Source organism: Rutidosis leptorrhynchoides, chromosome 4, assembly GCF_046630445.1.
Source record: "Rutidosis leptorrhynchoides isolate AG116_Rl617_1_P2 chromosome 4, CSIRO_AGI_Rlap_v1, whole genome shotgun sequence".
Classification (NCBI taxonomy): Eukaryota; Viridiplantae; Streptophyta; class Magnoliopsida; order Asterales; family Asteraceae; genus Rutidosis; species Rutidosis leptorrhynchoides.
In genome coordinates, this window is record NC_092336.1 from 384,797,317 (window position 1) to 384,813,537 (window position 16,221).

General features: G+C 34.9%; 1 protein-coding gene across 1 annotated transcript; it reads left to right on the forward strand.

The window, feature by feature from the left end:
* Positions 1-10,651: 10,651 nt before the first annotated feature.
* LOC139843993 (serine/arginine-rich SC35-like splicing factor SCL30A) lies at positions 10,652-15,005 on the forward strand. Its single transcript, XM_071834190.1, has 6 exons — positions 10,652-10,720; positions 11,483-11,668; positions 12,367-12,444; positions 13,271-13,432; positions 14,105-14,236; positions 14,466-15,005. The coding sequence occupies exons 2-6, from the start codon at positions 11,505-11,507 to the stop codon at positions 14,761-14,763; spliced, it is 834 nt and encodes a 277-aa protein (XP_071690291.1). The 5' UTR covers positions 10,652-10,720; positions 11,483-11,504; the 3' UTR covers positions 14,764-15,005.
* Positions 15,006-16,221: the final 1,216 nt, after the last annotated feature.

The following is a 16,221-nucleotide window of genomic DNA, read 5'->3' on the forward strand; positions in this document are numbered from 1 at the left end:
ATTCGATTTTGATGCTTTCTAGTGTAATAATGCTTCGATTGTTTGTGTATTATGCTTGTATAACCTAGATTGATGCTATTTAACATGATTAGAAGCTTTGAACTTCAATTTTTGAATAATCTAGGGTTTGTGTTCTTGAGCAAAATTAGGACTTTTTGATATAAACATGTTATGGCCGAATTTTGTTGTTAGTTTATGCTAAATTGAGTAGTGTAACATGTTTAGGTTGCTAAATGATCAAAACTTTGATCCTAAACATGATTTATGAAGATTAAAGTGGACTTTTTGAACCAAAATTGCATGAACTTGATTTAATTGATATGAATGCCATGAGGAACTTGTTTAATTGTTATAATGATTATTTTTGACATGTTTTAGAAGTTAAATGCGAAGAAACTTTGTATACATTTTTGTAAAAGTATATTTGTAAAAGTGTAGAATTGTTAATATTTTGAAAATGTGTATAGAGTTTAATATGGATTAAACATGTCATTGTAATTGTTTATATTTATGATTTTGCTAAAACTAATGCATATTTGGATGCACAAAAAAATGTGTTTGATATATTTTGCAGACTGAAAGGGGTGAATCTTCATCCCAGGCTCGCAATGCTCCTCCAGAAGATGCAAATCAACAGGAAATTAATAACCATTACCGACAAGATATGCCTCACCCAATTGTTTCATATTCAAACATTCATGAGGCAGATTTACATCCGAATTTGAGATTTGATAGATATTGGATAGACTACCCAAAATATCAAAAGAACCTGCACAACCTTGTGTCTAATAATGTTGAGGTACCCAGAATTATAGATTGGGCACCATTAGAGGTAGTGGAATTGGCCGAGCCAATCAGGGAATTACTTACTCAAAGGTATGGTAATTCTACTTTTAATGATTGGGTACGTTTATTCAACATGCGTAGACCTGTATATAGAGAATGGTGTATAGAGTTATTGTGTACTATTGAAATAAATGATCGGGTAGATACTTTAACCCATCGTAGTTTTATTAGATTTTTATTAGGAGGGGAGATGCACCATATGTCCTTACTAGACATGGCTCGGGCTTTAGGTATATATACGCCCGAGGAGCTAGCATCTTATGATTGCCAGAGGTTAATAGTTTATGGTAGGAGGGCGGATGAGAATTTTGATACGAATGACGTATGGAGTAGGATGACTAGCCATCGCCGATTCCAGGGGGGATTATACTCTTATCTTGATATTGATAGAGCTGAATTAAGAATAATCCATAGGTTTTTAGCCAATTTGATTACACAACGAGGTAAGAATAAGGAAAAGGTAAATGAACATGATTTGTTTTACCACATGTGTATTCGAGACCCACACAGCACTGTAAGTATACCTTTTTGTGTGGGTTATTATTTATTGACTATGGTTAGGGGTATGAGGCGTGGTAGCATAATAGGAGGTGGTATATTTATTACTTTGATTACTGAATATCTCGGTGTGGATAGAAGTCGGGGGGGGGGGGGGGATTATTAATGGCAGAACCAGAACCCCGCGATAGAATAGATTTGCGTGTTTATCATGGTGCTAAGGTCTTAAAGAAACGAAACAACGCGGCAGCACGTTATGATGGCAGGCATCCACAGGTTGAGAGAGATCAACAGCAAGGTCAACCTGGAGGGGGTAATCCAATGACGGAAATGCAAATTTTTATGGCTCGACACGAGTATGAAATGGCTAGACAAAAAGCATTTCAAGATTGGCAGTATCATCAAAGCCAAATCATAAGTCATTGTACACACGTAGGTAGAGAATACATTCCTACCGTTATGCCCGAATTTGCTCCTTGGACTATAGAGAGCCGACCACCATATCCTACATATAACCCGGCCCAAGCATTTTACAGCATCTATTGATACGCTTGGAACCCATACTGGAACCATCCTCCTCATCCGTAATTTTCTATTTTTGTTTATTTTATTGTAATGTTACTAATTCTTAATTTTCTTATTTCTTATTATAATAGCTTTTATAATTTTCTAACTTTATTAGATTTTAATAATTTTTGAATGTGGTGTGAAAACCCAACTTCAAAAATATGTATATATGTGTTTGTAGTTTATCTCATGTACAAAACAGGGTAAAACAGCGCATTTTTAAAGACTGGCATTAAGTTCAGCAAAAGCTATTAATTTTGACGGCGAAACGAAAAAAACAAATGTGATGTACCAACAGACAGAATGAACAAATGATGTGCACCATTTATCATTCAGCAAACAAACGCCAATATGTTTGGAAACTTTGGTAAAATTTAATCATTTTTCTACGCTAATTACCCTCAATAATTTAAATTGTTACTGATTTCTTGCAAATGAGGGCATTGCAAGATCTTAAGTGTGGGAAGGGGTTAAATTCTTTCGGATTTTTAAAATTTTTAACTTATACACTTGGTTACCATTAAAAATACTAGTAACGTAGTAGTTGTATTAGAATCTAGTGCTCTCTGATAACAAAGAACAGCCATAGTCTTATATACTGACTACCCACTTCTAGTAAAAATTTTCAAAATTTTCAATTAAATGAATTCAAAAGCATGTTTATACATATTTATGAACGATAAAACTAGGTGTTAACACCGAAATTATTGTTACCTCGGAAAGGACATAAATTGAGAAACAAACCAAAATGTTAGAATTCATTTAAAATGGAATAGAGGATAATAAAAAGGAAAATAAAAGCCAAGTGTGGGAAAATTTACCAAGTTATTTTAAACATATGTCACATATTTCTGTAACAAATAATTGAATATACTTTTACTTTGGATTAAAATAAAAAGTTTTACCCGATTTACTGTAAGAAAGATGGATCTACACGATGAATCAATTCCATCATTAAAAGGAAGTAAAGTCTTCCGGAAAAAAAACGCGCTTCTTGATTTAGGTCATGAAGTTGTCGTCTAGACCAGCTGTAGGTTGAAGAAAAATCTAGAAAAGTCATCACTAAAATCAGCAGGAAATCCACGGACCTCAGCATCAAACAGGGTTGCCAAGTGGTCAGACTTATCCTAACCATGAGAGGATCTGTCTTGTAAAATGGGAAGGACGCCGTGCAAATTAGCTTGATAAGACTAATGAATCAGATCCCCAGAAAGGATAATCTCCTTAAAAGATCAAAAATCAGCTTTTAAGACTGATATTACTCAATCCTTGAGATTGACCTTAAAGATTGAGAATTATAAACTCATGGAATTCGATGATATCTAAACTCGAGTTTGAACGAGAAAATATTTTGATCAAAATTACAAACCGATTTGTTTTCTAAAAACCCATTTTCAATGCATTCATTACCATTGAACGAAAAATTCTAGGAATTCATCTGGAATTCATTAGGTCACCTGAACCAAATCGGGTGTCAACCGTAAGAACGGTGGTTGCATAGCATGGTCAAAGACATGACCTTGTGCCAGACCGAAAAATTATAAGGGTGAGCTTTACTATTGCTCCTACCAAGGACAGTAATTGCGTCCGATACGTTATAGACCATAATTAAAAGCATGTCAGGGGACATTGCCTTAACAGTTGCTTGTTCAACGCTTTCCTTTACAACCGGACGGTAGTTTATCGAAAGGTAATATACGGAGCAAGTATACTGGACGTATTGCTTTCCCAATACAAGGTTAGCAAGTGGGTGACACAAAACCGCAAGTTTTGAGCTAAAATTTTCAAATCTGAAACCCACCAAACCCACAAAAAGAATTTGCAAACACCGGTGAAGGGTTATTCCGGAAAACTTATCTAGAGTAAAAGCTAGATTTAATTTTCAAAAGATCAAATGTTTTCATAAAGATCCAATTTCCTTAATGGATCTAAATTTTTATAGTCATGTGGGACTGTAAACCACAACGTTACTACCATTGTTTATACCGCCGTATAGAAATCACTGATGTACAAAGTGTGAAGAATAAAGAAGTGATTCTAGTATATTTCAAGACTATATTGCTTGAGAACAAGCAACACTCAAGTGTGGGAATATTTGATAATGCTAAAAACGAACATATATTTCATAGCATTATCCCTCAAGAAAGACAAGCTTTTAGTTGCAATTGTTCTATTTACAAGTGATATTCGTTTAAATAATAAAAGGTGAAGACAAAAGACAGATTCGACGAATTGAAGATGCAAACGATCAAAAAGCTCAAAAGTACAAAATACAATCAAAGAGGTTCCAATTATTGATGAGAAACGTCTCAAAATTACAAGAGTACAAGATTCAAAACACAAAATACAAGATATTAAATTGTACGCAAGGACGTTCAAAAATCCGGAACCGGGACCAGAGTCAACTCTCAACGCTCGATGCAACGAATCGGAAATTATAAATTAACTATGTATATAAATATAATATAATATATAATTAATTATATAAATTATATATATATTATATTTATATATTAAAACCGTCGGCAGACTAAGATCCAAACTTGTGTGAGCTGGATTCCACTACTCCGCACTCGCGGAGCTTATGAAGGCAAAAACCTCCGCACTCGCGGAGGTCAAACAGTAACACGTGGGCCTATAAAAGGCCGAGCATTCGGCCGAATTTTACACATCTTTTTCTCTTCACTCCTATGTATACTTATATATATATATATATATATATATATATATATATATATATATATATATTTTAATTTTAATTTTAATTTTAATTTTAATTTTAAATCCTAATAATAAGGGTATGTTAGCAAATGTTGTAAGGGTGTAAGTCGAAATTCTGTCTGTGTAATGCTACGCTATTTTTAATCATTGTAAGTTATGTTCAACCTTTTTACATTAATGTCTTGTAGCTAAGTTATTATTATGCTTATTTAAAACGAAGTAATCATGATGTTGGACTAATTACTTAAATTGGGTAATTGGGCTTTGTACCATAATTGGGGTTTGGACAAAAGAACGACACTTGTGGAAATTAGACTATGGGCTATTAATGGGTTTTATATTAACTAAACAGTACCTTGTTAATTTAATATATAAACTTATAATTTGACGTATTTATATATAACCACATATGCTTGACTGGGTACGGTAGGCGGGATATCTATAAATACCAATAATTGTTCATTTTACCGGACACGGAACTGGATTAATAGTTAATAGACTTGTTGAAACAGGGGTGAATTACATTCAAGGGTAATTGGTGTAATTGTTAACAAAGTATTAAAACCTTGGTTTACACGCAGTCGATAACCTGGTGTATTCATTAAACAAAGTATTAAAACCTTGTTACAATTCGAATCCCCAATTAGTTGGAATATTTGACTTCGGGAATAAGAATAATTTGACGAAGGCTTTCGCACTTTATATTTATGACTGATGGACTATTATGGACAAATCCGTATGGACATATTAAATAATCCAGGACAAAGAACAATTAACCCATGGGCATAAAACTAAAAATCAACACGTCAAACATCATGATTACGGAAGTTTAAATAAGCATAATTTCTTTATTTTCATATTTAATTGCACTTCTAATTATTGCACTTTTATTTATTGTTATTGTATTTAATTGCACTTTTAATTTTCGTACTCTTTAATTATCGTAATTTTATTTTATCGCACTTTTATTTATCGCAATTTCATTATCGTTATTGAAGATTCACGAGCGGAACTACACTACTCACGATCTTGAACTTGGAGCCGTTGTCTTTGCACTCAAATTGTGGAGACACTATTTGTATGGAACTAAGAGTACTATCTTCACCGATCACAAGAGTCTCCAGCACATCTTCGATCAGAAGCAACTGAATATGAGATAGCGTCGATGGATCGAGACGCTCAACGACTATGATTGTGAACTTCGTTATCATCCTGGTAAGGCAAATGTTGTAGCTGACGCTTTAAGCCGAAAGGAGAGGACGACACCTCTTCGTGTTAGGGCTCTGAACATCACCATCCATTCGAACCTCAACAGCCAGATCAGAGTAGCCCAAGTTGAGGCCCTCAAGGAGGAGAACATATCTCACGAACATTTGAACATGCTTGTCTCTCGATTCGAGGTTAGGGAGTCTGGACTCCGATGTTATGCCGGAAGAATTTGGGTACCTCTTTATGGAGATCTACGGAACCTTATACTTGATGAAGCACATAAATCGAGATATTCGATTCATCCTGGAGCGGGCAAAATGTACCACGACCTTAAGGAACAGTATTGGTGGTCGAATCTTAAGAAAGACGTTGCAACTTATGTTGGAAAGTGTTTGACTTGCTCGAAGGTTAAAGCCGAGCATCAGAGACCTTCTGGTTTACTTCAACAGCCGAAAATCTCACAATGGAAGTGGGAAAGGATCACAATGGATTTCATTACCAAGCTACCAAAGACGGTGGGCGGATACGATACTATTTGGGTTATTGTTGACCGCCTTACCAAATCTGCGCACTTCTTAGCGATGAAGGAAACGGATACAATGGAGAGACTTGCTCAATTATACATCAAAGAGGTTGTATCTCGTCATGGTGTACCTTTATTGATCATCTCCGATCGCGATCCCCATTTTGCTTCTAGATTTTGGCGATCTTTGCAAGAAGCCATGGGAACCCGTCTCGACATGAGTACTGCGTATCATCCACAGACTGACGGACAAAGTGAACGAACGATTCAGACCTTGGAGGACATGTTACGTGCATGTGTCATTGACTTTGGAAAAGCCTGGGAAAGGCATTTGCCACTAGCCGAATTCTCGTACAACAACAGTTATCACTCGAGCATTAATGCCGCACCTTTTGAATCATTGTATGGCCGTAAGTGCCGATCTCCTATTTGTTGGGCCGAAGTAGGCGAAAAGCAAATCACCGGACCCGAGGTAGTCCATGAAACAACGGAGAAGATTGCTCAGATTCAAGCTAGACTTAAGACTGCCCGTGATCGTCAAAAGAGTTATGCTGATCTTAAACGTAAGGACTTTGAATTCAACGTGGGCGATCGTGTAATGTTGAAGGTTGCACCTTGAAAAGGTGTGATCCGTTTTGGAAAACGTGGAAAGTTAAACCCACGATACATTGGTCCTTTTGAAATCTTGGAACGTGTTGGACCCGTTGCTTACCGTTTGGATCTACCAGCACAATTGAGCTCAGTTCATCCTACCTTCCACGTGTCAAACTTGAAGAAGTGTCTTGCTGCACCTGAACTTATCATACCACTTGAAGAACTTACTATTGACGACAAACTCCACTTTGTGGAAGAGCCTGTTGAAATTATGGATCGTGAGATCAAAACTTTGAAACGCAACAAGATTTCGATCGTCCGAGTACGATGGAATGCCAAACGAGGACCTGAGTTTACTTGGGAACGAGAGGATCAAATGATGCGGAAGTATCCTCACCTTTTCCCGACTCCTCCATCTACCTCAGCTTAAAATTTCGGGACGAAATTTTCTTTAACAGGTGGGTAATGTAACGACCCTGGTTTTTTCCAACGTTATTTATTAATAATTATTATTATTAATACTTGTGATTAAACGAATGTATGTTATTACATTTACATGTTGCCATGATTGCCCGTACTTGACCTTAATTGCCCGAAACGCCTTTGTGACACACGAAACTTTCACGAATAATATTTTTAGATATTATTTGCATTCATGATTAAGTTTTATTAATCATTTTAATTAACTATGGTTATTAGTTAGTACTTGGGCCTTTACTAGTGTTAGTGGACTTTTACTTGAATTATCACTTAATTGGACTTGGGCTCACTTTAATGGACTTGATTAGCCCACCCTACTTCTTATATGGACTTAATTAGCCCATCATCACATGTAAGTATTACTTGTAAATGGAAACTAGTTAGTTAAGAACAATTGGAATCTAGTTAACATATAATCCCCATGTAAACCCATCCTTTAACCAACTTTTAAGAGCTTTACATGCTTGTGTCTAGTGTACATTGCTTCTCCCCCTTTTTCCCTCATAACCGCCGGCCTTCTTTGGCTTATAGAGGGGTTTTAATTTTTTTTTACTACTACATTGGCTAGTATTACACTCTCATTTACAAACACACACTTACCTCTCATAATCTCTCAACTTTTTTTCTCTCTTTCTCTCCAATACTTGTAAGTATTATGAACATATTTCTTCTCTTTTTCTTGCCTAAAACCGTGACCTTACACACCCATAATCATCATCATTTGCTTGTTGTTACTTGTTCATGTTTATGATTTACTTACTTACTTGTTGTTTGTTATTTACTTACTAGTTTCAAGAATCAAACTTACTAGTTTCATTCTTCTTTTATCTTGTAATTCCAAGAACACTCGAGAAATAAACTTACTAGTTTATGTTCTACATATGTTGTTTTAAAGTTTGTAAGTTCATGGTTGTAAAAATCATACTTGTGAATCATGTTTGTAAACTTATAAGTTTACATTCTTAAAGATCAAACTTTGGTTTGAATCTTTAAAGTATGAACAACCCATGAACTGGTTACTAGTTACTTAGTTTATTTACTTCATATTATGCATTTTGAATTCATGTTTGTTGGTTGACATTGGTCAAATGTTACTAGTTAACTTTGATCTCATTAATCTTGAACTAAAAGTTAACTTTGAAAGTTCAAGAACATGTAAGTAAGCTTTCTTTAATTATAACTTTGTATACTTATGCTTGATCTAGACTTTTGAGTCTTGGATCTTCAAGATCTAACTAAGAACTATGTTCTCCAACTTAAGATCTTGATTTCATAAGTTTACTTTTAAGTTTGTAACTTATTATTAGTTATAAAGTTCATGTATGTGTTAGATGTAAGACTTTGATGTAACTTTGGTTCATCAAAACACTTGCAACACTTAAGTGAGTTATAGCATTCCCTTTTTACTTTAACTATTTTGGGAACTGAGAATACATGCGCATTTTACGTTTTACATACTAGGCACGAGTACTTAAACTTTATATATGTGTGGGTTATACAACGGCATAAACATTCCCTTTAGCTCGGTAACGTTTAATCATTGGTTTTTGAACCGTGAACGCGAATCTTAGATATGGATCCATAGGGTTTGACATCCCCACTCGGGCTAGTAGCGCTAGCATTTAACGAGTGTTTAATACTTCGTAAACATACGCACTTGCAAAGTGTACTTTCAGGGGGTATAAACGTTAAGTTAGTTACCAAGTGCCCACGGTTAACATATACTTTATCATACTATTTTGAAACGCTCCTTGTAGCACTGAAATCTCGTGGCCTACCTTACATACTGTTATACTTAAACTATAGCTCACCAACCTTTGTGTTGACGTTTTTAAGCATGTTTTTCTCAGGTGCTTAAGGTTATTTGCTTCCGCTGTCGTGCTAGTCTTGCCGTAGACACCCGCTGCTCTAGTGTTATCACCGCATGAACTGTTTATCTTGCATTCAAACTTTAATACTTTTGAACTATGTTTTGTAACGACCTAAGGGTCACATACATTTATTCATGCTTGCTATTCGTAGAAGCATACTGTTGGTGTAAAACAATTGACGTCGGTTATGACGTCATCTTTTATCGTGAATGCAACTTCTTTTATTACAGCATATAGTACTTAACCTTGTAATGATCCTGTTGTTGATGATTCGTACACGATGGTTTTGTATGGGGCATCACATTGTGCCTATGTGTAAGCCGCATGTTTTAGGGGATGTTTTGGTTCCCGAATGCTACGCTAATTAACCAACATATATTCAAGAAGTGTCGGGGATTAAGGACGTGGTTAATGGCGTCGTTGATATCCAAGATGTCCATGTGGGTTCACTCTTTTGGATGAGCCTGATGTAGCGGATACTTTAGGTCCTTAAGATCCGTTGAAGGATGTTGGTGGGGGACTTGGTGGAGGGTTGGTGGCTAATCTTGATGTTTCTTGTTTAGTTGGTTCTAAAGAGTGATCCCGTTATGATGTTTACATGAATACAACAGGATGCGTTCGTTAGAGAATATCAAGTCGAAGGTTTCAGATGTGATGGTTGTAGTTAGAGCTCGATGACTTTAGTTGAGGTTAGGGGTTTGACGAATGTTATTTTTATCGGTGAAGAGGAAGATGGTAAGTTCAATCTCAACTCGATGGAAAAGAGTGATTTTGGGATGGACTTTTCATTTTCGAATCGAGCGGGTAAAACCATTCAATATTTCAAGGTGAATGGTAAGCTTTTGAATTCAATTTCAAGATTTAAGCACACTAGTATCGAAGTTGAGAATTTTCGTAAGGATAAGAATAGCTTGTGTGGGGTTGATATGTCCGGTTGTTTTGTTTTAATTTATAGGTGGTTTGTTGGTTTTTGTTGTTGTTTATATCGTTCGGTTTATTTGTTTGCGTGTAGCTTGTTCAGTTAATTGTCCTTGTTTGTTGTTGGCTTTGGCCTCAAGTTGTATTGTTTATATTTTTTTATTTTTTATTACTGTATAATGAAAGTTTACTACTGTTTTATATAGCTTTTTTTTTTTTTTTTTTTTTTTTGCAATAAAAATCAAGTGAGTTAAATTTTTTATTTTATTAGTTAACATAAATAAAATAAAAAAGATATATATTATATATAATTATATAATATAATATATAAAAAATATTAAAATAGAATAAAAGTGGTACATATCGCACGTGACTACTACAGAATAGGAATGCCAGCATTTATATATGCCCCAACCCGATTTCAGCATCATACATATCGCTCTTATCTAGCCCTAATTTCGAATTCGTCAACTTACGTTCGCCCAAATTTTAGGTATTCTTCTATCCTCTCAATTTTATCTTCAAGAACCAGTTTTTCGAAATATTACGCGTGTAAAGCCTTCAGTTTACCTTACACATAACCTTTATATTCATGTATCGTTATGTAATTTATCGTTTTTAACATTCGATTTCACTTTCGTATGTACGATTTAGCCCTCGTTCGCAACTTTTATCGTTTGATTGATACGCGCATCTGATCATATATGTTTGTGTATACACTTAATTTCTTGTTTAAATGGTCAATATATATAACTAGGGTTTTGGATAATAATCTATTAGTTTGATGGTAAGCAAGTTGTAGTTTGTATGCACACTTTCTGTTTTTGTATACTCAGGGTGCATGAGTAATGTCTGTTTCTATTTTAGTAAAATGAATTTGTTTAATTTGTTTGACTGTTATAAACCTTTTCATGTACATATTTAATGTTGGTGTTATAATTGCGAAACTGTGAATATATGATGGTTGTTAGACTTTTCAAGTTGTGATTTGGCAAAAATTTCTTTCAATATTTTTTAAATACAAGTTTTTTTTTTTTTTATTGGTATAAATAAATAGAATTGTGAACATATGCATTCCTAAGTTGATGCATCGCTTTACGTTCTACATATAAACTAGGCCTACTTTTAGTATCCATGTATAAAGTACTTCACTTGTAGCCTAGCCACTTGTTTTTGGGTTCTGCAGCTTATCATAATTTGACATATTTATATATTTTTTGTTTATTGATATGTACTTTTGTTTCTGTTCATCTAGACTAATCGGACAGAGGTAAACTATGGGTAGAAGAAGCTATACCCCTTCACCGCCTAGGGGTGGTTATGGGAGACGGAGAAGGAGTCCGAGTCCTAGGGGCCGATACGGTGGTGGTAGCCGTGGAAGAGATGTTGGAAGAGATCTTCCAACAAGTCTTTTGGTTCGCAATCTTCGTCTTGATTGCAGGTATGTTCTGACTTCTGACTGACATTTTTTTTTTTTTTTGCTAGTCGTATCTACTTTGTGTGTAATAGTGTGAATTAGGAAATGGGTGCTATGGTCTTGGCAATCGTAAATATACAGATGGTAGTTGAATTTATTACATGTATATATACCACTTGGTGGTATTAGGGGTTATTATGGTGCTGAGAACACTATGTTTCCAACCGACTTTTGCAAGAATGCTCTTTGGAGCAATCATTTTTTCTAAAGCCATTTATAAAAAAGCTATAACTGTTTTTTATAGAAAAAAGTTATGGAGAACAGTCTTTGTTGTATGACTCTATATGGTGGGGATTTTCTTACCTCTTAATCTAGGTAATATCTTTATGTATGATAGAACTTCCATTTTGTCGTGTCTTGACATGGTGTGAACTGTTTGAAGGTTGTTATGGATGAACTGTCCGAAATACGACTTCTTTTTCCTCTTTCAGACTAAAATCTATCTTACAACATGTGTAAGTATTATGTAACCTATTTTTGTATGCGAATCGTCCGCTGTGTAGTACTGTAGCTTTGCGCAGACATGACATTTGTTTGATAACGTGATAAATTGGTTATTACTACGTTTATATCTGCATAGCTAATCGAATATGAATTTTCAAGTTTTCTAGCACCGTTTGGTTTTGGATGTTAATAACATAGATATGCGCCATTAAATGCAGGCCAGAGGATCTTCGAAGGCCCTTTGGACAATTTGGCCCTTTAAAGGATGTCTACCTGCCTAGGGATTACTATAGCGGGTGAGCTTGTACAGCCTAAATGTTTACATTTTTATAATTTTATTGGCATTTTAACAGGAAATTTAGTTTCGTCATAACTTTTGGTTTGAAAACTCCCATATTTCATGATATAAACAAGGGGATTTGCTTATATTTTGAGCTTGTGTCACAATGGTGTTATTGGTTCATAGTTATCCAGATTTGTCTGCTTTATAATTGTTAATGGCATGCTTTCTCAGATACTTCTCACTTATTGCATCATTTAGCTTCTTCACTTCAGCATGCTGTGAAACTGTTGTCGTTTTCTATTTATACTTTTCTAGAATTTGTTAACCTTTTATTTTTTATGTGTCAAATTGGGTTCTTCATAAAAGTGTGAAGTGAAGTTTAAGTTTTTGAAGACATCAATCAAGTATTAAAGTTTCTCTTGATAAATTGAACTATTACCAATCAAGTTTCAAGTAGTAAGAGTCCTGTTCAAGGTGATGTCTATGGTAGTGAAGATATGAAGGAAATAGAGTTTGGTTACATTTGGAAGATTTCAAGATTCCAAGTCTTGAAGAATTTCAAGTCTTATAATACTGACATATGCAAGGTCAGCAGCTATGCGCTTGCTTTATCTGCTTACGATGATGGCCTTACATAACACAAACATTATCTGTTACTTTTTTAAAATCAAGTTAAGCAAGCTGCTTGAAAACTCATTTGGATGCAAAAGTATGTCTCTGTACGCACAACATTGGTTATTTCAGCTGGAACTTGACTACATTGTTGATACAGATAGTGTTTAACCTTTTCTCTTTAGTTAAGGTTTTTTTTTTTTTTTTTTTTTTGGTTATTATTGCAGGGAGCCAAGGGGGTTCGGCTTTGTTCAGTTTGTGGACCCTGCTGATGCTGCAGAAGCGAAATACCAGATGGATGGTCAGGTCTTTCAAGGCCGAGAGCTAACCGTTGTTTTTGCAGAGGAGAATCGGAAGAAACCGGCTGACATGAGACAAAGAGAGCGGAGGTTTGTTTATGCAGCTTCTCAACATTTACTTTTGTTTGAAGCTTTGTTAGAGTATTCTCAAATGGTTAACTTTGCAATAGTTTTTTTTTTTTTTTCCTGCAAAGCTTTTGTTCCATTGGAAGAATTATTTTAAAACTCAAGTTATAGAAGAGATAATGAAAATCTTGTTCTTCTCTGGTTATTAGTCAATTTTCGCACCCTCTCTCATACTATTTTATTGTTATTTCAATGGTTTTAAGTCTTGAAAAGCTTTATTAGTGGAGCAAAAGCATTTCCAAATTTAATCATTATTGTTATTGTTTTTTTTTTCCCTTCTAAAATCTAGTGTCTCATGCTTTATGTTAATATTTTTAGGAATATTTCTTTTAGTCATGAAGAGTATGGGCTTCAAATAGTGAAGAATATGGTAGGCTGTAGGGGTATATATATTATAGGTGACAATTTTGACCCATTTTTTTTTTGTGAAATGTCTATTTGGGTTATACTTTTTTTTTTTTCTAATAGTTCAAATGGGTAAAAGAATAGTCCCACCTGATTTCGACCCATACTAAAAGCTTCTTCTTTTGACCCACATAAGCCACTCAATCCTCCCATTTTGTCACCTCTAGTAGTATATATGATTTGCTTTTTTTTTGTTCAGTTAATCATATGATATGGTTAATGTTGTTGCAGAAGTGGCAGCAGATATAATGATCGCAGGCGATCATCGCCACGTATTGCCAGGTCACCACCACCTCGCTATGCTAGATCACGGTCTAACAGCCGTGAGTACTCTCCTCCACCCAAGCGAAGACATCACTCTAGGTACCCCACTTGTTTCCCCTATGTGGCTAAAAGTTTAATTAAAACCTTGAAGTTTAATTGAAAATCCCGAATTATAAGTTTTTGTTATTTCAACTATGGCATCAAGTATTTCACATAAGCCTTATTTAGATACATGAAAAGTTCCCTTAAATGTTTAAAACTCTTGGACTGCAACTAATATATTCATGACATAATCTGTTGATTGATGTTACTCCTATTGTTTTATCAGGAACAGCAGGTCCATTTCACCCAGAGGAAAAAGGTACAGTCGAGAAAGGTCATACTCACTGTCTCCAGTGAGAGAGCGTTCTCCACCTTACGATGGTGCCTCTAGGAGCCCTAGCCGTAGCCGAAGTCCCATTGGAGATAGGTCTCCTCCACCCTATAATGGCTCAAGGAGCCCGCCCCAGAGTCCCGAAAGAGAGGATCCGTCACCTAGGGATCCGAGCCGTAGTAGAAGCATATCTCCTGATGCCCGTAACTACTCTAGGGCCAAACCTAACAGGGATGCTTCTGTTAGCCCCTGAGTTGCTCTCGACTCCCGAGTGAGTTCGTTGAGAAAGGTGTTATGTTGCGTTTCTATCGTATGGATATTTTCTCTTTTGGTTCTGGTATTGGTAGTAGTTGTGTTGGTACTTCTAAGTTAAGATATTTGGTTGTGTTATAAGGATTTATTACTGTTAGTCTCTTCTTGAACTTGATTTGGCATATGTTGTTTGGAATATGTTAGACCTTTGAGTTTGATCTACTATTCTAGTGTGTTTATTTTGCTTTTTAATATGAGAACATATTAGTTACTACAACTTTACAAGCACTTAATGTTTTTGCGTTGATTTAAGAAGGAAAGTGATAAATGGACCTAACCATCCTTTTTCCGTGTAAGACAAAAAAAGTGTTGTAATAAGCTGCACCATGTGCTCTAGTGCTATGACTTTAGAGTGTATAAATCAAAATTAGTGCTGTATTATCACTTTCTTAGAACCAAACCATCTTGACTACTGCCTAAACTAATTGTCCTTATATAATTGATGAGAGGTACATGTTTCTATCTAGGTTTATACAAGAATCCTGAAAACTTTGTAAGTGGGTATATAATTTGGATTTTGCTAATTACAATCTTCTAGACTGTTAACAAAATTAAAACGTTTGTATATAGCAGTTTATTAGACCGCCGTAAGCAAAATTCATTGAATTTTTACACTATAAAACGTTGATAACTACTACGTTTATGTTCAAACTTTTAATGTTTGCTTATAAAAAATTAAGTTTATACTCAACAACAATAACAGTACATAATCCCGTAGATGCGAGGTATGGGGTAAAGTGAGATGTAGACAATCCTTGCTCTACCCTAAAATAGAAGAGAAGTTTCTTCACCCACGGCTTCAGAAAAATTCTCCACCCACAAGAAGAGAAAGTCATCTCCTCTCTACTCTAGGATAGAGAGATTGCTTCCTCGAGGACCTTCGGAAAAAAAACAAAAAAAATGAAAATAGTGGAATCAATTTTTCATTGGTTTTAAAGACCATCTAAAAATTCGATTTAGGCTTTAAGCGGTTGTCAATTCGATTTTCATGGGTTTATATTCAAAATTCCTTTAAAAATATTTACCCCTGCAAACACTAGACCACTATTTAGAATTTCGAATCAACCCGTTTATCCTATTCCTATATTATATTAAAGCCTAACTTAAAAAAAAAAAAAAAAGAGACATTTCTTTGATGATAGTGTAAATAAACAAGAATATGTGAGAATTCATTTATTCGTCACTCATTTTTCTTGGACTGTAGGTTTTATTTTGTCTTATTATAACCTAAACAACAAAATCCCAACACGAAGGGAATATTTTGTTCCAAAGTTGTAATCAGTGACAACCTATCATATATTATATATGATATTTTTTATTTTTATTAAAAATAAAAGGTAAAGAAGCAAGAAAAGGTGGAAAAGTTGCACATCAACATCAAATACATAATCAACCTGTA

Excerpts from the sequence above, each read along its gene's own strand:
- LOC139843993 (XM_071834190.1), top strand. The coding sequence starts at position 11,505 with ATGGGTAGAAGAAGCTATACCCCTTCACCGCCTAGGGGTGGTTATGGG. Across the intron at positions 12,445-13,270 it reads CCTAGGGATTACTATAGCGG|GGAGCCAAGGGGGTTCGGCT; the intron begins GTGAGCTTGTAC and ends TTATTATTGCAG. Across the intron at positions 14,237-14,465 it reads AAGCGAAGACATCACTCTAG|GAACAGCAGGTCCATTTCAC; the intron begins GTACCCCACTTG and ends TTGTTTTATCAG.